Consider the following 23,001-nt stretch of genomic DNA (forward strand, 5'->3'; position numbering starts at 1 on the left):
TGAGTTTCTTGAGAAGTAGATTTGATGTTGAGTTAACAAAAAACAGAGGACGTTCAACTTCCTATGAAGTTTATAATTTACACTGTACTGGGGAGGTGGTACTTCCTATATTAAACCAAAAGTTGTTCTTCAGTAGATTCTGGCGTTGCTCAATTAACTTTAATTATGTACTCATTGCTTGGAATTTATAACTTCATCGGTGGTGAACTGGTGATACTTCTTACAGGAGTAACCAAGCTAAGTATGTGAAATTTGGTTCTAGAACTGTCTTGAGTTATGTGGTCTTGATTTCCCATGATCATCATTTGCGAGCGAAGCAAACGTATTAACGAGATTTATATTATTAGAAGACAAATCATACATGTATATATTGAATAATATCTGCAGGAAATAAATAACTTGTCCCAAGGAAGAAATGCCATGAATGGTAACATGCACAACTGTACAAGCATGGAAGTTATTTCCTAAAGAAAGAGATGTCCTGAATGGTTATGGTAATATGTACAAGCATGGAGGCTATTTCCTACAAGATGGCCGCAAAAATCTTGTCAGTATTTGCATCAGCTTTAGATATGCGAGCATCAACGGAGGTTATCGTCAATAGAAATCACTGATCCTCTGGACCAATTGCTATCCTAACTCTTTTAATTCGCAACTTTAAGCTATCGTAAGAAGATTGTTCTCGAACCCATTGTTGTTTACTATCGGACGAAGGGGGTCAACTTGCCAGACACCGTCAACAATGAACTTTATCTGTGATGTACAATTAGAAAAAAGATGCAAACAATTAGTCAAGATTTGCTTGAATCTTCTCCTTCATTTTTTTGGAGTGGGGTGTTGGGGGGTGGAGGTGGGGGTGGGGGGAGGGGAGGGGAGGGGCCCGGCAGAGCCTGAAACATTTGAACTGTAGCGATATCAACCTCGTATTTTCCGGGATACAGCTTCAAGCACAAAGAAAAAATGCCTGTACTTGACCTTGTCATCTTCCTCTGTGATGCATTTGAAAAATAATTAGTTAATAAAAAAAAAAAAAAGGTGGTTGTTCAAGCATTAAAGGTATATAGTGCTGCTACTTCAGATTCAATTTTCAGGAAACATTTCATCCAGACTCGACGATGTTTACATGTTACATGTTACAGATTATGACTTTGATTGTTATCACTGATGCCAATGAATATGAAGATAGGAGAATAGAAAATGCCCTTTACACCCCAGACCCCAGCCACATATCTAAGAGATAAGTTTCATTTTCAGCAGCAGGAAGTAGCAAATATAAGGAACTGCCATAAGAAGGTTTTTCCCAGGAATGACACCACTGAATGCTATACACGTAATTTCAGTCAGTTGTTATGATCATGTAGTCATGTATGCCAATTGAAGTTTATTCATAAAAGCACCATTTTTATCTAGACATCTTGACAGTCTAGCTGATTCCTCTCATTGAAAATTTCCATGTTGCACTAAAAATTAGGAATGCTCAATCTGTTAGAAAATTGACCCATACCTGAGTAGCCCATCCATCAAAGGAGCCAGCCAGTAGCACCTCTGATCCAGAATTAGGCCAAACTATGCAGGTAGTACGAAGAAGTTGGAGAGCTCTGCGAGCATCATTGATCCTTTTTTGCTTCTTGTCTAATATATTCTGAGCATCTCTACAGTCAAGAAACCAATACAGCAATATTAGATTTGGTTATTAAGCATACAAGAAAGAGCAAAAGAAAAGAAGGCCACAAACACTGATGTTAGTTTACAAGGTACATACTGCAGTTCAATACAATAGTATGATGGTAACTCATTGGCTCATTGCGGACCAGGTCACATCTTAGAGGCATGGAATGACGGCTACACTACAACACAATGTTAATTAGTAGGAAAAGTTTCTAGCAGGACAGAGTTGAATACAAGAAGATTTGTATTAGGTTATAATCAATTTGAGCTGACACCATCTGGTGGCGAACTGACAAAAACAAGATATATCAGGTAAATAAGACAGATTTCCCATGAGAAACATATGTGCTTTTCTGCTTTATCCTAATTCTAAAGATCATTACGTCCATAGTTAAGTACTCTCCAAGCACCACTCAGAAAACAAAAGGTAAAGGAAATTCAAAGGAAAAAAAAAAAGAAAAGAAAAGTGGGAAGACCGGCTCACATTATTGCTAGTGACATCTTCCCTTCTAATACTGCTAGCTTCGCACGTAGTGTCCTCAACTTGTCCTGCGCATTCATCATTTCATTTTCCTGGAACTCTGAAACATCAGAAAGTTGCCTCAAGTCTTTGGATAGATCCTCCCTTGCCTGATTCAGAATGGAGCTTTCAGAAAGTAAACTTATTCGGTAAATATATCAATACAAGCCCTTGAAAGTTTTACAGCATTTGAACTAATGTCAACATTGGCACCCTAAGGATAGAGATCCTATGACTCCTACTGCAGCCTAGAGCTCCTTTTGATAAGGACAGTCACATCAGTTTTGAACAATGTATGTGTTGCTATGTCCTAAGGTTGGCAAAGAGTAGAAAAGTATAGTCAACTTCTACCCTCATCAATCAATTTAGTGATATACAAATACAATCAAGTCCCTCTCATGAAGCACCCAACATATATGGGATTTAAAGCATAAAATGTATGCAGGCTAACTATTGCAAATTACAAAAGTTCTTGTTAGAAAAATGGAAAGCAATCTTGCAACGTGATTAAGAGTATATGGTTTGGGACAGCAAAGAGATTCATTTTATCATTAAACAAGCTACATAAACCCTCTCATGATCAGTGATTATCATAAGAGATTCTGTAGACCCTAAAGCAGCTAAAAGGCAATTGACGGGTGTTTAACAATACGCCTAATAAATATTAGAAGACTAGTTAACAAGATTATTTTTTTATCCAGTTCTCTGTATCCCAAAGTTGAAAGTTACTACCCTTTTACATAATTTTCTAATAGATTCAACCTAGCCATTCTCCAATATGAATATATTAGTTAATTCAATGGTTAGAAGAATATATTGAAGCTCTCAGAAGGGGAAAGGAGAAACAAAGGAGGGTGGAAAGGAGGATGAAGGTTTTAAGATAAGAGGGGGTGAGTAAAAGCTGAAGAGAAACCTTTGTGTATGTCTAACCATCATAAGACCACTTCTTTTAGTCATTGCAAGATTTGCAACACATGGTCCTATCCCAATGTTTCCCTCACCTTGGCCCAACCCATCTATAAGTTGGGCTTATGATGGTTAGACAGTTTTATATTATTAAAGTATAAAGTTGAAAGGCATATGAGCACAAGCAAGGTATGACCGTCAGACGAAAGTGAGGATAATAAAGGGGGAGAGGTAAGTGGACCATCAGTCCACCAATTGTGGAAAATTGAGGAGAAATAGGAAAAATGGATTTTATTAATTAATTTATTTTTTTTACAGCTTACCATGTTCTCCAAAAAAAAAAAAAAAAAAAAAAAAAAAAAAAAACAAACTGAAAGTAAGTTGATCCACTAGTTCATCCATTTATTTTTCTTACAATTTTTTTTATTCATCCACCTACCCTACTACCTCCATATTTTATTATTTTCTTCTATTTCTCCTAAAACTCCGCGCTTGGAGAAATGGAGCAAGTATTTAAAAACGGAGGGAGTACTAGATTGCAAATTGGCATATTAAATTAGACAACATATCAATTCTTTGGAGTCAATCTTCACCCCTAATCTGAAACCCTCTTACCTTAGTGTGTGTAGGTTACCAGTATTGATAGTATTAGAACAGTATTAAAAAGGGATAATTATGGGGCAATATATAGCAGTTTGTCTGTATCAAATGAGTGATGGCAGAAGGCTGTCATCCTTAATACAATAGTGTGAGGAATTTACAACAGTTAAATTGAAGAAAAGAGGAGCCGAAAGAAAACAGATTGGACGAGCCAAGGTAAAGGAGCTGGATTTTTAATTTGTTGCTCTTAGCTCACACCCTACAGAATTGTGATTGCGGTAATTCCAGCTTTGAAAGATAAAGTGACTTTACTTTTCTTTTTTTGGGAAGGGGTCCAAATCTGATATATGAACCTGAATTAATAGCTCAATTACATCACCAAACTCTACCTAAACAAAGCTACAATTATAATCAGAGAACCTGCCACATCTAGATATTAATTGACTGAATACGTTTTTTAATTACCATTTCAGACTCATAAAGCTGGCAAAAGCCAAAATTTGAATCCTCCCCACCCCCACCTCCCTTCTTCCTAAAATAGCATGCAACTTTCATATCAGATTCCAACAAATCAATTCAAAAAGAACACGCCAATATCGATCCAGCTATAGATTGAGTTTCAGGAATATTTCCATGTGGGCAGCCTTGCCTCTAATAGGTCGAAACTCTATAGTCTATACTACTAAAGAGGTTTTGTGGAAGCACAGAGAGAAATATATCTACCTGAATGCAAGCTTTGCAGTGTAACTGGTATAGAATACTAAAAATCATGGAAGCAAGTAAAATTAAGGGTATTAAGATAAACACAACAGGGAAGGAAATCTAACAGATAAGACCTTGTTGAAGTTTTACCATAAAGACCTACAGTACACAACCAAAGGTCTACATGTATACATTATCTGTGGCTTTCTATGGATGAAATCCAAGACCTCTGACGTAAAATGTAACGCAAGGTCAAAATAACCATAAACCATACCTTCCCAGAAGTGTCGATGGTGTTTGACCTTAATGTCTGAAGTACTGATGAAAGTTCCCCTTCAAGATGCTGAAGATGAGTTTTCAGATCACCTTGTGTAATATCTCTACAGTTAGGATCTGAATATTTAGTCTCGTCTTGAGCTCCCCTTATATTATTAGTCACATCACCAATTCCACCCATGAACTTATCCACTGTACCTCTTTTGCCGAAGTCAATTTCACCAGCTGAGCTTAATTGGAGAGGAGGATGATTTTAGTAATTATAGAGGTTAATTAACACAGTACAAATCTAGAGTACTAGCAGCCCAACTGGGCTAAGGGATAACAATACCTTCAAATTCTGTGTCTGAAAAGCCAGCCCTCTGAATACTCCATGATCTCCATGCATCTGGCTTCATACTTAATCTATTGGAATATGATCTATTCAACCCATTGCTACTGATCAGATGTCTATCTTGGCTCAGTGATGCAGGTTCACTTCTTTGAGGATCGCTACTGTCTTTTACAACGTAAAAACTACATGTCACATGATAGTTTAACAGGTTTTACAGAAAAACAAAAGACATTGAAGATGTAATATACAGATCAACCATTCACATGATAGATTAAGGTAAACACTTTCAGGCAATGAAAGACTCCACCTCCACCCTGTGACCCCCATAAACACCTGCCATCCACCAATTCCTTCCAGCATAAAGCATCTCTAAATGGAATAATGAATTCATACATTAAATGATACTGGATCAGAAAATGAGAAATTCAAAAGCTAGGAAACAGAGAATATAATAACTAGTCAGAGTTCACCTAATTGATAACATCAATAAAAACATTAATTGGCTAAAACAGAGCAGGATTAGAAACAAAGTCAACTCACCCACATCCTTCCTTATTCCCTTGGATCGATTATGGTCACCAGTACCTCCATTGACGTTTTCTACATTAGTACCATTCTTCCCCAACTTGAAACCAAAACTCAGATTTCTCTGCCTTTCCAATCGATTCAATATACCCTCAATCCCACTCTCATCTTCTGCGGCCAGTTCTCTGCACACAAAAAGTTTTACATTAGGACTATTGCGACATGTCTCTAGTTCTCTTATCTCTCAATCTATATGACATTATGACTGCATAATAAAAATTTGTTCTTGCCGTTTTCAGACTTCAAAGACTGACCCCTCCAACAAATAAATTTATAAGTTACCCATCCACAGAAACAGATTACATTCAAGAGAACTTTAGATTGGCTTTTTAGGTGATTTACTATTATTATATACCAAAATAGATGGTTTTCATAAGGAAAATAAACAGAAAATTGAAAGTGACAGAATCATAAAGAGCAAAACAGGAAGAATGTCCTTACAGTGATCGACCAGAAGACGAAGGCGCCGGCGAAAAATCGCCCAGAAAGGAAGTCTCTTCAAAAGGCCTTTCTCCATTAGCATTTGACCCACTTCTTCCCTCATTTACAGAACCAATTTTACCCTTCTTTTTCAAGACTACCTCCATTTTACTAGCTAACCCATTTTCACTAATCCCATTTTCATCTTCATCCTCCCAACCTACTGTCATCCACCCACCTCTCTCCATTATTGCATCAAGCAAATCCACCCTCCCTGAATCAATCAACTCCTTTTTGCTAGGAAACTTCTGGGGTTTCTTGGAATTTTTCATGAATTCCAATACTTCAAGCTCTAAAGCTGGGTCACCTTCAACTTCCCAATTCTTGCACTTTCTTACAACCCCACATAACCCAGAAAACTCAAAGAAGAACTGATTCAGCAACTTCTTCTGCTTGAATTGTTTGGTCAAGGAACGAAGTGGGTGTTCTCGTTTCAATGGACTTGTCATAAAAACAACAGGAAAACAGCTGGGTGAGTTCAAATATGAAATGGGTTGATGAGAAAAAATCGTTAAATTTCCAGAAGAAGCTGCTGTAATGAGCGAGACCATTGTTCAGGCATTTCGTCGAACACCTTGTGCGCAATATCTTTACAGGCTATCCTTACGATTTAGATTGAAATATTCAGATCACAAATGAACGAAAGCTTCACCGGAAAGATACCCAGATAAACGACAACCCAGTCTAGAGGACCAAAGCTCGCAAAACAAAGATTTTGATATATCAAGAAAAACGTTGTTTCTCTCTCCTCTTTCCCTCTCCCAATGTGCGAGAGAAAAAGAAGAAGAATTTCTTGAGATTGGTTGTGCGCTCAGAATCTATAATTTGTCAGATTTTGATTTCACTGTAATTAGTTGAAAAAATGATGTTGTTCATCCTCAAATTTCTTTAAATAGAAAATGTAAATTTTCTTTTACCATTAAAACTTAAAAGGTACTTTTGATTTTAAAAATCTCGAATTAAAAATACTAGCTTCGTGTTTTATCAAGGACTAGATTAGACTCATGCGATGCGCGTCTATAACAATATTTTTTAGCTTATTTGTGTGTGATATGTACGTAGTACAATTAATTTAAGCACAATCTAATATATTGATAAATTAATAAAGAGATGAAACCCCATTCATATAATCTATATAAAATGTATGGAGTAGGAGAAAAAAGATAATGTTTATAAGAAAATGAAATAGTCCGACCTTCCTTTAATTTCTGCAATGGAAATTGCATAATTAGTCAATTTAAACATGAAATATGTTAGGAAAATGTATAATTAATTTACCATTTTCAATTTTTTATTTATGTTGAAAAAAAATTATGACGTCATTAATAGTTTTGGAGAGAAATATTTTTATAAGAATTGACATGTGGAATGTAATGACATCATCGGTAATTACTTTAGTTATAATTATAGATTACAGTTTGATCGATTCATAGTTTTAGGTAATTTAATTGATTTACTACCTCCGTTACATATTATTTGCAACGATTAGACATTGTTCCCCTCTATTTTATGTCAAATCGTTGCAAATAATATGTAACGGAGCTAGTAAATAAAATAAAAGGTAAGTGGGGTAGTTGGATTATTAAAAGGAACGAATTTTTGTAACATCATCGCACTTCCTTTCGGGACAAGAGGCCATAAGTAGGTGTCTACAATAATCATCATTGTCCATCTATATTTGATCATGTTTGACACCCCCATACCCCTAGCATTGTTTATCTTTAGTTTAATCCTTTTTATCTTTCTTTCTTTATTGCTTTAGTTTACTTAATCAAGAAAACCAACAAAAATATTCTCATTTACTCTTACATTAGTGGATTTGATGTTTAACTCGTGTACTTCCTCGTGGTTCGACCCTATACTTGCCGCTAACTAGTTTAGTGAAAGGTTTAGGTTTATAAATAATTAATTTTATTAGGTTAGTAGTCCCAACGACCTACTCCACCTCGATCAAATTTTGGCGCCGTTGTCGGGGAAGCAACTTGTTTTGCAAGTATTTTTGCTATTGTTAGAGTCATTTTATTTGCTTTTCTTATTGTTTTGCTTGCTTTATCCTACTTGTCATTGCTACTTGTTCGCTTAGCTTCGGTGGATGCTTAGGAGATCTCAAGGTTCGCTCACACATAACATTGACCACGAGATCGATCGAACTTTGAGACAAGTCCGTAGGCTTTATCAGGAAGAGGGAAGAGGTCTTGGTGCATATAGTGGATAGTGGGAGTGACTCTTGTTCTTCAAGTGCTCAAAGTGAGGCAATGGCGGGAGAAGAGGATGAAGTTTTGTTTTGTGAGTTTGGGAATCCGGAGGATTATGAGCTCACGGGAGGGATTTTTCTTCCCGTCACAGAAACCAACTTTACCATCCATCCCTAATACTCAAGGATGGTACAAGTGGAGCAATTTTCGGGTTCACCAAGTGAAGATCCCATTGAGCACCTCGATAGATTCCTTGAGCCATGTGCCATGATTCAAACTAATCAAGTTTCGCAAGAGTACATCTGAATGCATCTATTTCGACAATCTCTTTCGGGTAGAGCTAAGAAGTGGCTCAAGCAAAGGAGGCCAAATTCTCTCACAACATGGAGAGAGATAGTCAAGGCATTATTGAAGAGGTTCATTTTCGAGGAGAAGACCGCTGAGATGAGAAGGAAGATTGCATCATTTGAATAAGAAACGAATGAGAGTCTTAGTGAAGCTTGGGAAAGATTCAAGGAGTCGGTACAAGCATGTCCTCACCATGAATACAATCAAAGCTTGCTCATGCGATTCTTCTATGATGGATTGGAACCATGTCTAGATCTAACTTGGATGCGGGGGCGGGTGGACAGTTGATCAAGATCCCCCAAAACCAAGTTGAGGCAACAATCGAAGAAGTGGCGAAGAACTACTCTTTGGGTGGTAGAAGGAGGAATGAATCGAAGAAAGGTGGGATGTATGAATTGCAGAAGGTTGATCAATTGCAACATCAAATTGAGCTTTTGACCAAGGGCCTTGAAAAGTTGAATACAAGTGTTAATAGTAGGGCAAGCTCTTCTCAAATCAATTCTTTCTCATGTCTAAATTGTGGTGGTACAAACCATGATACATTGTATTGTGGAGGCTATAGCTCCGAACATGTTGTGGTTTACAACACAAGGCAAGATGGATTTAGGGGAAGTGGTGGAGGAGTAGCTTGGAGACATTCACCACCCGGATTTGCACCTCAACCTCAACAATGGGGGCAACACGATCAACCATCATACAATTCCAACCCTCAATATCAAAACCCACCTCCACCTCAAAACCAAAACCCAAGGGGTAACTACCCAAGAAACAACCAATACAACAATAAAAATCAAGGGTCTCAAAGGAGTCAAGATCAAGCATCTCAATCCGATTCCACACAAACCCAAATTCCCCAACAACTCTAAGCCATGAATCAACAAATGCAAGAGGTCAAGGCTCATAACAAGATGGTTGATTCACAATTAGCTCAATTGGCCGAGAGAGTACCTTTCAACTCACCTTCTACCTTACCCGGGCAACCACAACCTAACCCCTCTCACAACTTGAAACCCGATTCTTGCAAGGAAATTACATTGAATTGAGATCGGGCACATTCTATGAAGAGCCTAAGGAAGGGAAAGAAGAAGAAAGTGTGAGGGTGGAGAAGAAAGTTGAAGAAGACAAAGGTGTTGGGAAAGAAGAGAATGTAGAGAAGAAGAAGAAAAATGATGAGAAAACAACCTGAAGTCCTAGTGAGACTAGGAATCTAGGTGACCCGATTCCTTTTCCCGGGAGGCTTATGGAGAGAAAGTTGAATGATAAATTTGCAAAATTCCTTACTGTAATAAAGAACTTACACATAAGTCTCCCTTTTAATGAGTTTGTTACCCAAATGCCTTCCTCCAAATTTCTCAAGGACATCGATCTTAACCAACAAGAGGAAGCTCAATGACGATCTCATTACCCTCCCTCATAAAGTTAGTGCACTCGTTCAACACAAGATACCAAAGAAAGAGAAGGACCTGGGAAGCTTTACTTTACCGGTTAAGATCGGTAACATAGAACTTAATTCCCCTCTCCATTGCACAAAAGCTAAATATTTAAATGATTCCCACAAGAAAAAAAATTCAACTAGCTGACCGCTTGGTCAAATTTCCTTGTGGTGAACTTGAAGATGTTCCTATATAAGTTAGGAATATCTATGTGCCATGTGATTTTGTAGTGATGTATATGGAGGAAGATGTTGATACTCCTTTGATCTTGGGTCGTGAAGCTCTTAAAACCTTAGGAGCGGTCATCAATTGCAAGAACAATACCATTACATGTGAGGTGGCCGATGAGAAGATTGTCTTTGAGTTCTCCAAGTTACTAAAGACCCCCATGGTTGAGAAATGCTACCGAGTCGATGTTGTTAATGAGGAGTTAGATTTTTGGGGAGGGTATTGATGAGGCCACAAGATCCGATGATTTAAGCTGTTACTTGTAAGGAAGAGTTTCATTCACAAGAGGCAAGAAAGTTCGTTATGGATTTGGAGGAAACCTCGAATGTGGATGAGGTTGAACAAGAAGTGGAAATCGAGGTTGAACAAGAAGAGGAGACATTAAAGGAGAGTTCTACGCCTCCTCCCAAGGAAGAACTCAAACCCCTTCCCCTTCTTTGAAATATGATTTTCTTGACAACGAGGGAAAATTTCCTATTATCGTCAATGCTAGCCTAGATGGACTTCATTTGGAAAAATTGCTTGATGTTTTGAGAAAATATACAGATGTGATAGGGTATATCATTGATGATATCAAGGGTATTAGCCTTTCTTTGTGCATGCATCGTATTCATCTTGAAGATGATCAATCCACCTCCATTGAACCTCAAAGGAGGTTGAACCCCAACCTCCAAGTGGTTGTGAAGAAAGAGATTTTGAATCTACGTGAAGCGGGCATCATTTATGCTATCTCTGATAGCAAATGAGTTAGCCCGGTTCAGTAGTTCCAAAAAAGGGTGGAATGACCATCGTAAAAAATGAAGGAGGAGAGGAAATCTCCACCTAGACGGTGACCGGGTGGAGGATGTGTATTGATTATAGGAGATTGAAAAAAAATACAAAGAAGGGCCATTTTCCTATCCCATTCATGGACCAAATGTTGGAAAGACTTCCTCAGCATGCTTTCTTTTGCTTCTTGGATGGGTACTCTAGATTTTTTCAAATCCTTATCCATCTAAGTGACCAAGAGAAAACTACTTTCACATGTCCATATGGATCATTTGCATACCAAAGAATGTCATTCAGGTTATGAAATGCTCTTTCAACTTTCCAACAATGCATGACTTTTATTTTCTCTGAGATGCTTGAAAAAGAAATTGAGGTATTCATGGATGATTTTAGTGTTGGTGGCTCATCTTTTGACAATTGTCTTTCTAATCTTGAATTTTTTTTGAAAAGGTGTCAAGAGATGAGTTTGGTTTTGAATTGGGAAAAATGTCATTTTATGGTTGAGGAGGGTATTGTCCTTGGCCATAAAGTTTCAAAGAATGGCATTGAGGTTTATCTGGCCAAAGTTTTGGTGATTGTAAAGTTTCCCCCTCCTACCTCCATCACGAGAGTAAGATATTTTCTTAGGCATGCCGGTTTTTACTAGAGGTTCATTAAAGATTTTTCATCAATCGCCAAACCTTTGACTGAATTACTCAAAAAAGATGTTGTTTTTAGCTTCAATGAGGCTTGCCTTGAGGTGTTTCACGAGCTCAAGGAAGCTCTTGTTTCCTCTCCCGTTGTGCAAGCTTTGAATTGGAGCTTGCCTTTTGAGCTAATGTGCGATGCTAGTGACTTTGCAGTAGGTGTCGTGCTTAGGCAAAAGAAATAAGGACGATCATATATCATCTTCTATATGCAAGTAGAATTCTTGATGAAGCTTAAAAAATTACTCTACAACGGAAAAGGAAATGATAGCGGTGGTGTTTGCATTTAATAAGTTTCGATCCTATCTTTGCTCTAAGGTGATTGTGTACACGGATCATATAGCGGTTCGATATCTCATGACCAAGAAGGAAGAAAAGCCACGTCTTATCCGTTAGGTTCTCTCCCTCTAAGATTTTCACATGGAAATGAGGGACAAAAAGGGAGCAGAGAACTACGTGGCGGATCAGTTGTCTAGGCTTCCTTTTGGAATGACCCATACCTTTTTAAACAATGTGGAGATGGCCTTTTTTGTAAGTGTGTGCCTGACCATGAGATTGAAGGAGTTCTTGAGCATTGCCACTCCTTTCCATGTGGAGGCCATGGCGGAGTTGACTAGACGGTGGCAAAGATTTCCCAATCTCTCTTAGGGTGGCCAACGATGCATAAGGATGCTCGCAAGTTTGTGTTAAGATGTGATAGGTGTCAAAGAAGTGGCAGCATAACCAAGAGAGATGAAATGCCTCAACAAAGCATTTTGGAAGTTGAGCCTTTTAATGTGTGGGGTGTCGACTTTATGGGGCCTTTTGTTTCCTCTTGTGGGAATTTATACATCTTGGTAGAGGTGGATTACGTGACTAAGTGGATTGAAGCGATACCTTCTCCTACCAATGATCACAAGGTTGTGCTCAAGCTTCTAAAGAAGATCATTTTTCCTCGATTTGGGGTTCCAAGGGTGTTAATTAGTGATGGAGGCTCCCATTTCGCCAAAAAGAAATTTGAATCTCTTCTCAAGAGAAATGGAGTTCATCACAAAGTTGGTCTTCCCTACCATCCTCAAACTCAAGGGAAAGTAGAGGTGTCAAACCAAGAAATCAAGAATCTTCTTGAAAGGATGGTGAACAAATCGAGGAAGGATTGGTCTCTCAAACTTGATGACACGCTAAGGGCTCTTAGGATGGCATACAAGACTCCAATAGGTACAACCCCTTATCGGGTAGTCTAAGGGAAGCCTTTTCATTTGCCGGTGGAATTAGAACATAAAGCTTGGTGGGCTATCAAGGAGCTAAAAATGGATATGTCGTTAGCCGGTGAGAAGAGATTGCTCAAGCTCAATAAACTTGAAGAGCTTAGATATGATGCATATGAAAACTCAAGCCTATATAAGTAGAAGACCAAGAAGTGACACGACCAACATATAAGAAACAAGAGCTTCAAGGTTGAAGATAATGTGTTGCTTTTCAACTTAAGGCTTCGTTTGTTTCCGGGAAAACTCAAGTCCAAATGGTGTTATTTCAGACGAACACTACAAGAGGGGGGGGGGGGTTGAATTGTATATGAGTTCCTATTGACTATTTTTCACAAAATATAAAACAACTTTAAAGGAGCAAGTAATGCACACAATATTTTACGAGGAAACCTTCCAGGGCCCAATTGGAAGTAAAACCTCGACCCTTCTAAGGGGTTTCCAAACAAAACCAATTCACTATAATAGGGCAAACTCCACAAGTTACAAACCTATTATAATTAGACCTTTACTCACAAGTTCCAGAATGAATTTGCTACACAGTAGGACTCTATCCTACCCGGTCTATGTCCCTGACTTAGACTCACTCGTACTTTCTAAATACAAATCTCACTATTGTATACAAAGACTTATACAATCACACACCCAAGATCCCAACCAATTACAAAGTAAAGACTTATTATATGAGAGGTAAGCAATGCATGAAACCCAAAAATACTATGACAAAGCTAAAAGCTTGGCAAACTTACACAATTAAGCACTCTTAGATATTCTTCACGCATAAACTCACAAAAGTGTATTTTTAGATTTCTACTATATATACAAGTCTAGATTGTATAGAAAGTAGTGTTTTAAAAGATAAACATGTAAATTTTTCCTTAATCTAAAAACACGGTTTTAAGTAAATCTTTGAAGAAAATCTTTTAGGAAAATATAACAAAGATAAGTTATCTCAAAGAATAAATTCTTTGAGATAATCGGTTTTTAAAGAAATAAATCTTTTTCAACGAAAATCTTTTCTAAAACCTTATCTTTTTAATTTCCCAAATTTAATACGCTTGCCAAGCTTTTGTCATATTTTCTAATAAATCTCATTCATAACCTACTTGACATATTTACAACAATTTCTAAAGACGAAATATTATTTAACCTAAATTGCTACGCCAATACTTTAATTACATAGTATGCTTGGGCTTCACGTAGTCCAGGACTAAGTTCCTGTTGTCAATATTCTTCCAGTCTTAAAATGGAACTTTGCATACCAAGTTTTTCAGAACTTGTTGTCTCTATCACAGACCAATTCACTTTCATGCCTTGCTGTCTTCAAGTTCCTATTAGGGAACTTTATTAGTTCCTGTGAAGGAACTCTTCTTCTCTTTATCTTAACATTCCTTGAGCTTTCTAGACTCTTGAAAGACAAAGCTACTCTTCCAATTCCAAAGTCAACTTCACCTATCTATATCACAACACTTAGAAAACTCTAATTAAATTTGAAGTTTTCTTAGTTTAAATTCATCATCACCAAAAATTTCAAGCTTCAACAATTTTCCCCTTTTTGATGATGACAAACTTTAGCAAACTTCGATGAAAAGTTAAGGTATGTAAGAAGGAAATATTTTTTCTGTTTTTTTAACAAAGAAACAAAAACACAGGCAAACAAAACTAAGCATCAACACAAAAACAAAACAGAAACAGAACAAAAACAAAACACAACTTATAGGAAATAAAACAAACAAAACATAAACATAGAAACTACAAAAACTATGTTTTAGAGAAAGTTTCTGATACTTTATCAACTTGAACTCAGAACAACTTCAACCTTCAAGTTTGCTTCTTCTTTTCCCCCTTTTGGCATTATTAAAAAGTTCTACATTTCAAGTGTATTTTACTACCAGCCACAACCCCACAAGCAATTCATCGAGTGTGGAAAACTTAAGGTAGTGCTACCAAACCCCTGTTAGCTAAGTTCCACTTGTATACACATGTTTTTATAACGCACAACACACGCAAGTATAAGCTAAGTTCCAAATATTCAATTAAAACAAAAATATAATCCTGCTTATCCGTTTAAAAAACAAATATTTTCAAAAGTAACCAAAAACAAAACATGTTCATGACTTTAATAGGAGAAAAGAAAAAATTATGCTAGGAACCTGGTCAACTCTTGAGGAACTCCAGTATCTTCTTGTCATCTTCCTTCTAATGCTCAATACTAGCCTCCAGCTTATCTTCTAGTTCTTTAATAGTCTTTTGGAACTCGACCTTCTGTTCCCTGAGACTCTTCTCCAGGCCATGTACTCTCCTTTCCAGCTTCTGAATTGTGCATGTAGCCTCTTAAAGTTGTTTCTCTACCACCTCAGTCCTATTAGTCAATTCAGTAACTTGCCCTTAAAGCACGTTTTCATCAGCATCCAGTTCCAAAGGTTTCTCAATGCTGGTCTTAGGAAGTTTGCTAGCAGACAACCTTCTACTCTTCCTTACCTGTTCTCCATAAATAGGTGTCTCCTTCCTCTTCCCACCAGCTGATGCTCTTTTTTCTTTCTTTTCTTCAACCCTCTAAATATTGCCTCCAACAACTTCTAGGCTAAGACCCAGTAGGTTTCCTCATTTATCACATTCTCTGCCTTCTCATCCAGAGCTCCATAGTTTCCTTTCAACACCACTCCAAGATATTCAAAAGTAGTGGACAAGATTGCTCCATATCCCACTTTGTTCTTGCTAGGAACACAATGAGCCAAATGTTGATACATGAGTGATGGAAAATTGATCTTAATCTTCCTACTCAAACAGAATATAACAACCATGTCCATCAAACAAGCTTCACCTTTCTTTTGAGTTCTAGGCAGGATGGTTTTGTTTACCAAGTTGAACATCAGTTTATTTAGGGGTGTCAGATCATTGTGACTCATTGTATTTTTCCCCCTCTTTCCCCCAGAGACTCAACAATATCAGCACCCAAAAAGTTTCCAATCTTCACTGTTGATTTTCCCTTAATATATGTTCCATAACCCTCTGTTGGCACTTTTAGAATTTTGCCTAGGGTTTCTACATCAAACTCAATTTTTATTTCATTTACTTCACTAGAGATAACCCCTTGTTTTACTTCAAAATTTTAACAGAATTCAATCATGGCTATAGGATACATGCAATTGTTCGAAGCCTTAGAAAGCAAAAGCTCCTAATCCTGGAACTTGATCAAATCCAAAAATTCCAAAAACCTAGCCTTCCTACACCAATTTAAATCGATTATATGTCCTACTACATACCTTCCGGCCTGAGCTAAAAGTTCTGACTGATTAGTTATGATGTCTTCTTCAATTTGGTCTTCTTCAATTTGATCATCTTCTCCCCAGACTCAATAATTCCGGCAGCAAAGTCTTCGACCTCCTTGATGTGGTCTTCAATATTCCTTTCACTCTTTTTCCTCTCCTTCCATTCCTTCAACTTTGCAAAGATATCTACAGTTTCTTCTTCTTTCTCACTCAATTTCTTCTCCTTAGGGTTTTTGGTTGAGGTAGAAGATGTAGAAGGGTTTTCAGTTGCGGTTACAGTTGGGGATTTCTCCTTTTTATTGTATGAGACCATGGCTAAGGGTGAAGAAATTTCTGGTTCTGATATTCGATCGAGTTGGGAGTTGTTTGAGGAACTAAGTGAAGTGATGATAACATGTTTTGAGGTTTCGAGTTTATGTAGAAGCTTTGATGGTTTTTGACAATGAAGGTTAATTGATTTGACAGTGGAGTAATTTTGGGGTGGGTGAAATATGCCTTTTATATTAATTGAAGAGGTGTCAAATAAATGAAGAGATAAGTGTCGTTTGGTCATTTATTAAACAAGTTCAATTTATTTCAAAATTTTAGCAGGATTCTTTAATTTAAAAACTTTCCAAAATTCGTTTTCTTTCCAAATTCAATTTATTTTCAAGATTGCATTAATTTAAACAAGGAAAACACGTATTGGGAACACGCTATATACACATATGCATTGAACATTACTAATTAATACATATTTGGGTGTTTGTGAACTAACCTCTAGGAATTCACCAACGGTGACACTTCAGCTATGTTTAGCACACCATAGTTGTGCTGGCAGTCTTTTAGCTTTAATTTGCATTATATATTTTTGATTTTGCCATATCTTGGAACTTCAGAAGCAATCAAGTCAGCTTGATCATCCCAATTTCCAATCTTAATTTCTCACATCTTTCTCTGTTCAAGGGCTTTGTTAGAATATCTGCAATTTGATTATCGAAAATTTTGATGAAACTTAGGAAAGGAAAGAGAAGAGAGAAAATTGGGAAAAAGAAAACCAAAATTTTTTAAAAAGAAACAAAATAATGTGTGTTAAATACGGATCTGGGCCGCACCCATCACAGGAGAGTGCAAGTCTACTACTTTACAAGACCAAAAGGTTCCACCTCAAAACCATATAACAATGAGGGAAGTAGCCTTATATAGTAGTGGTAACTTTTGAATTCTTTCAATGTGGGATTCCATTACCACTACACTCGGCCTTTAGTCTTTTAGTGTGGGACAAGAGAATCCTCACACGTGGGTTGTACCTAGGCTCAACAACACGGTGTTGGTAAAATACCTGTCGATTCCAATAACAAAAATAGAGAAGATGAAAGGGAAAATACTTGATTGAAGATCTCAAACTCACAGTCGCGCCGTGGAACAATAATCCACTGCCTTAGAAGCGAAATACGCCACCACCGGTAAAGGTTTTCTGATGACGCACGCCCCCCAAGTTTAACGCAACTCTCCCCGTAATTCGTGCAACCGAACCCGAAGAGTGAAATTTCTCAAGAACTGTTCAGATCTCAAAAGGTAGGTTTGTGTTTTTCGGCTAGAAAGTGAATAATTCTCATGAAAAGGCAAGGCTCTTATTTATATGAGTCCCAGAAATGGAAACACGCAAAGCAAACCGACCTAGGAAAAAAGGCGGGCCCGATCGGGTGCGAGATTAAGTTTCTCCAGACCTAGTGTCGCGCTCGATCGGGCGAACACCGCCCGGTCGGGCGCCCGGTCGGGCGATCTAGAAACCCCATCCCGGGCGAGCCATCAAGCGAAGCCGCCCGATCGGGCTCGTCAAAAACTCGAGTCCGCCGCCCGGTCGGGCGAGGGCCGCCCGATAGGGCGCGGGAGTTCTCCTATTTTCCTTAGCCACCTCCGCCCGGTCGGGCGAACAACCGCCCGATCGAGCGCGAGAATCCGTTTGCATTACCTATTTCCAACAATCCCCCACTAATGCGAGCGGATCTTCAACATGAAATCTGAACAGTAAATGAAAGTCTTAGTACTTAAATGTTAGTATCCAAAGGTTTGAACTAACACATTAGTGCACAAGGTTTTCAACACTTCCCTAGTGAGTATCCTAAGATTTGAACTCCTAGAAGCGAGGAAGGGACCTTGAATACACATACCTTGACTTTAGAGCTTAAGCAACTCCGCCAATCTTGGCCTACACCTTGGGCTCTCATGAGTACTTCAGGAAAACTACACCACAATTTTCCCTTGAAGGAGGCCACCCCTCGTACTCACGTAGGTGTTCCGTTTGTGTATAAAATACACATTCCCAGCACATCTAGAGTCTTTCCTTGCAGGCTTAAAACACATTCAAGCACCTTGCAAACCCAAGATTTTCTGTGCAATGGAATAAGAACATTAAGAACGAAAAAGTTCAACCCTATCAACTCGTCGGTGCATCTATCAATCCACTACTCAACGAGCTCTTAGGCTAGATGCATTAAGGGATAATCCCAACCTTTATCATTCGGTACCACTATCGTTCCCTACTCGAGTAATAACTGGGCTATTGATTCTAAGTCATTTAAGGATCACTATTGTTCCCTACTCTCAAGCAACTGGACTAGTAGTATTAAGAGCAAGCAATGCTCAACCTTCCACCTTCGGTGTCATTATCAATCCTACTCTAAGAGCCACTGGGCTATTGGTCTTAAACCTACTTAAGAACCATTATCAATCCCTGATTAAAGAATAACTGGACAAATGACATTAAGAGCCACGCTCAACCTTACTGAATCAACCTGATCAACAAACCACTGAAAAAAGTTATAGATTCAATAAACATAAATGGTGTAAATCCAACAATGAGTCAACCAAAACAAGGCTCTAGACCCATTCTAAACAAAATTTCAATAAATTAAAATACTTCGGTGTGTCCATGTAAGTTGTCTCAATTGACCACCCAATCTGGGTTATGGACATATTAAGAGCACTTAAAGCTCAACCTTCAAACATCAAGCAACAAGTCTATCAAAGCATCTCATAACCATATAAATTAGAGGGTTATCAAGTCAGATCACTTCGGGACGTAGACTCAATTTTTTTAAACTTCGTCACTAGTATAATTTAAAATACCCCACAGGATCTTAAATATATTATCTTAGACAATCAAGCACTTACCCGTGCTTCATCCTAGTATAAGGACCTGCTTGATTCTTCTTTGCTTCCATGTACTCTAACATGATATCATCTCCACAAGATCTGTCTAACTTTGTCACTACATTTGTAGTTCCTGACAACATACATATACACTTGTGAAAAATAATGTAGAGACCATGAGGATCAACTTACCCCCACAATGGACAAACTTCCAGAGATTGATTTTTGCAACAATCATCTTCTTGACCACGTCATCCAATCTAATGAACCTTTGCTTCATAATGGATAGTGTACAACAATTTGTTTTGTAGCTCACTCGAAACAGAGCACCACCCTTCATCATGTAAAAATCATACACTGAAGAGGTTCAACTAATCATCGTTGTTCATTCAATCATTGTCTCTTATAATTTACTGGATAGGTACTTGAGAAACTTTCTCACTTTAACCTTCATCCCTGTACTAACTGAAAGTCAAACAATAATTGAGTAATTCTCTCTTGACAAACAGAATGAACAATATAGTTTACAACAAAACCACTACACGTCAAGAATAGTTTGTTCATCATTTAGATTGCAAAACATTAGCACATTTGAATTAAACATCAAGGCCAAATCATGAAAATAACTCTGGCTTAGACATGATAAATATAATTTACCAAACCACTTTCTCTACATCACAATAATGAGATTGATGCGTACCTTTATTAGTTCATCGACATACTGCCTAGAACCATTCTGCTTATCACATTATCTTGTACTTGTCTCTTGGCTTAGAGACACATATACATCTTTATCTCAATTAACAACATGCATGTGAAGTTAACAACTTATGATCATTCTAGCAAATGAACTCTATCAATGCGAACCATAGTAACATCACACATGCATTAAGAAGTTCAACTCACATGCCAAGAAAAACTTAACATAACATGTTAGAGTACTCAAATCTAACCCCCACTCACCATACATATCACAAAGGATATAACATCATGAGCAAAAAATACCTCATCTTCTAAGTTGTCACCTTTGCATGCGTTTTAAAATACACACCCTTGATTTACAATCAATCATTCTAGAAAGCTTAAGCAACCTTACTGCAAATCAGACAAGCTTAGAACAAACCAGGTGAGTCATAAGAGTTGGTCAGCACCAAACTTGCAGAGTAAATCCTAACAACATAGTATCTTACCTTTAGCCTATTTCCAATCAACCACCTTTCAACTCGCCTTGAAAGATACTTACAACAGATGGATTTCTAATAGCAAGGCAAGATATACTCTTCTCAAACATATCAGACTCAAAGAGAGTGCACAACACACGTTAACATGCTTCTTTCCACAACTAGTCAATCAGATTTATCCATATGGTTCAGGAATTTTCCATTCACCACTACATGAATATATAAACCACACAACAAACATCTACATACAACTTTCGATCAAGAAAGTAAAACCAAGATGATATAACACTAGTTTAAGCTTTAATCCAATACACCTTAGATGATGAACTCATCAACTTTACTGGCAGAATAAAGCTTAGGAAGCAAGAACAAATCCTATGAACGAGCAAAACTAACATGTCATGTCATAGGAAAACATATACTTGAGACACTTCAAGGATTTAACATATCAAGCTCGTACATGATAAACGTAGTAGATATTCAGCATACATATCACCCACAGTCCCACAAGCCTTCATGCTTTACGTGAAACATATCTAGAAGTCAATTCTTTATTATTGGAAACCCCTACATCACAAATACCACATGAAAATAGTCATGAATCAGGTAACAAATTAGGGAGTATAAACCAAAATCTTTGGTGAAATACTTACTAAACAAATAAGCAGCTGATACATATTTAGAACCCCCACAATACTAACATTCACAAAATATTAATAGTTTTTTTAAAGACATATAGAATGTTAATTCCCATCCTTACCTCATGTGGGGCACTTACACTTCAAACTTGCACGGCCATTCTAGATTTGTTAAGTCAAACCTTTTAATTCTGCTAATAAGCACGGAAATCAACCCGGTCTCATCTAGACCATCAACAAGAAAAATAATTGCTACACCTCTAGCCAATTGCATACATTTCAAGTTCGTGAACTAAGCTGATTAAGATCACAAGAATTAAAAGAAATAATAATTCTAAATCGCTTTTTAATCTAAAAAAGAGACACTTATAAGCTTACCACATACTCCGTGCTCAACAAAACATTGTCCATGATTAGGAAAAATAACAATAAAAACACTATCATAAGATAGAACATATTTATATATCATCCCTAATCTACTAGGACAAATCACATTAAAGTCCATGAGCATAAGTAAATTATCATTGGACAAAACATACATTAGCAGTGGTAAATTACTTGTAAAACAACATGTCAACAAACAGATAGCCACAGTTAAACATCTCTTACGGAAACCTTCCTCCTCAAAACCACTCTTGAACAAGAGTAACACTAACATACTTGTCACTTAGTCAATCTCAAGATCTAACTCAAAACACCCCCACATTGCATTGCAATTCTTCATAATAATAAAATTGTGAATATAAAGCAGGGTCACATAATAATAGACACTATATTATATGTAAAGTTAGACATTAATTAAATAAATTTGAGAAGGAACTTATCTGATATCAAGCACAATCTACCCGTCGGAGAGACTGCTACCATTGGGCTAGCAATTGTTCATCCACCTCACCGGAACATGAAATGCAACCATGTCATATCATGCGGCACCCCTCGAATCTTCGATTAATAGCTCCCGAATAAAATCAAGTTAATCAAAGAAATTCTAATTACATTGCCTTAACATCACAAAAAATATGATTTAATTGTCCAACTTAAATGCGTCATCATGGCATCAAATCTTGGAGCCCAACACAGAGATCAAAAGTTGCGCTCCAACTTCAATTTGCTACGAACATTCCCACCAAACAATATACTCCAAGATTAAGATAGCTTCTTTAATCATAGATTGGCCGACATATGCGATCAAACATAATTGAAAAACAATTAACTTCCATCGTATTATATTAATGGAGACAACCAATTTCTGATTTCCCTTTTTTTTCTTTTAATATAATCCACCAAATTGATTCAACCGTAATTAACAGAGATCGGCAAAGAAATTTAGCCTTAATATCTTCGTCTCTTATTGAACAGAACGACACAAAATTAAGGAATCAACAGTATATTAATTATACTATTTCGCTTTTAAATTGTTGGTAAAATACCTGTTGAATCCAATAATAAAAATAGAGAAGATGAAAGGGAAAATACTTGATTAAAGATCTCAAATTCACAGTCGCGCCGTGGAACAATAATCCACTGCTTTAGAAGCGAAATACGCCACCACCGGTACAGGTTTCCTGATGACGCACACCCCCCAAGTTTAACGCAACTCTCCCCGTAATTCGTGCACCCAAACCCGAAGAGTGGAATTGCTCAAGAACTGTTCAGATCTCAAAAGTAGGTTTGTGTTTTTCGGCTAGAAAGTGAATAATTCTCATGAAAAGGCAAGGCTCTTATTTATGAGTCCCAAAAAAGGAAACACGCAAAGCAAACCGACCTAGGAAAAAAGGCGGGCCCGATCGGGCGAGCTGCCG

General features: G+C 37.4%; 1 protein-coding gene across 3 annotated transcripts; it reads right to left on the reverse strand.

The window, feature by feature from the left end:
* Positions 1-304: 304 nt before the first annotated feature.
* LOC110713816 lies at positions 305-6,935 on the reverse strand. Of its 3 annotated transcripts, XM_021892256.1 has the most exons (8): positions 6,033-6,934; positions 5,547-5,716; positions 5,004-5,171; positions 4,671-4,897; positions 2,153-2,298; positions 1,505-1,652; positions 921-989; positions 305-753 (listed from the first exon to the last, which is right to left on the reverse strand). In XM_021892256.1, exons 1-8 carry the CDS (start codon positions 6,620-6,622, stop codon positions 658-660), a joined length of 1,614 nt encoding a protein of 537 aa, XP_021747948.1. In that variant the 5' UTR covers positions 6,623-6,934; the 3' UTR covers positions 305-657. The 3 variants fall into 3 exon arrangements, 2 of the variants coding, with proteins under 2 accessions (XP_021747948.1, XP_021747949.1); XM_021892257.1 differs by lacking the exons at positions 305-753; positions 921-989 and adding an exon at positions 1,763-1,842 and having other exon boundaries at positions 1,511-1,652; positions 6,033-6,935; XR_002510060.1 differs by lacking the exons at positions 305-753; positions 921-989 and adding an exon at positions 1,763-1,847 and having other exon boundaries at positions 1,568-1,652; positions 6,033-6,935.
* Between the last annotated feature and the right edge of the window lie 16,066 nt (positions 6,936-23,001).

This window comes from Chenopodium quinoa, unplaced genomic scaffold, assembly GCF_001683475.1.
Source record: "Chenopodium quinoa cultivar QQ74 unplaced genomic scaffold, ASM168347v1, whole genome shotgun sequence".
In the NCBI taxonomy this organism is placed as follows: Eukaryota; Viridiplantae; Streptophyta; class Magnoliopsida; order Caryophyllales; family Amaranthaceae; genus Chenopodium; species Chenopodium quinoa.

Excerpts from the sequence above, each read along its gene's own strand:
- LOC110713816 (XM_021892256.1), bottom strand. The coding sequence starts at position 6,622 with ATGGTCTCGCTCATTACAGCAGCTTCTTCTGGAAATTTAACGATTTTT. Across the intron at positions 5,717-6,032 it reads TCGTCTTCTGGTCGATCACT|AGAACTGGCCGCAGAAGATG; the intron begins GTAAGGACATTC and ends TTTTGTGTGCAG. Across the intron at positions 754-920 it reads TGTATCCCGGAAAATACGAG|ATAAAGTTCATTGTTGACGG; the intron begins GTTGATATCGCT and ends TGTACATCACAG.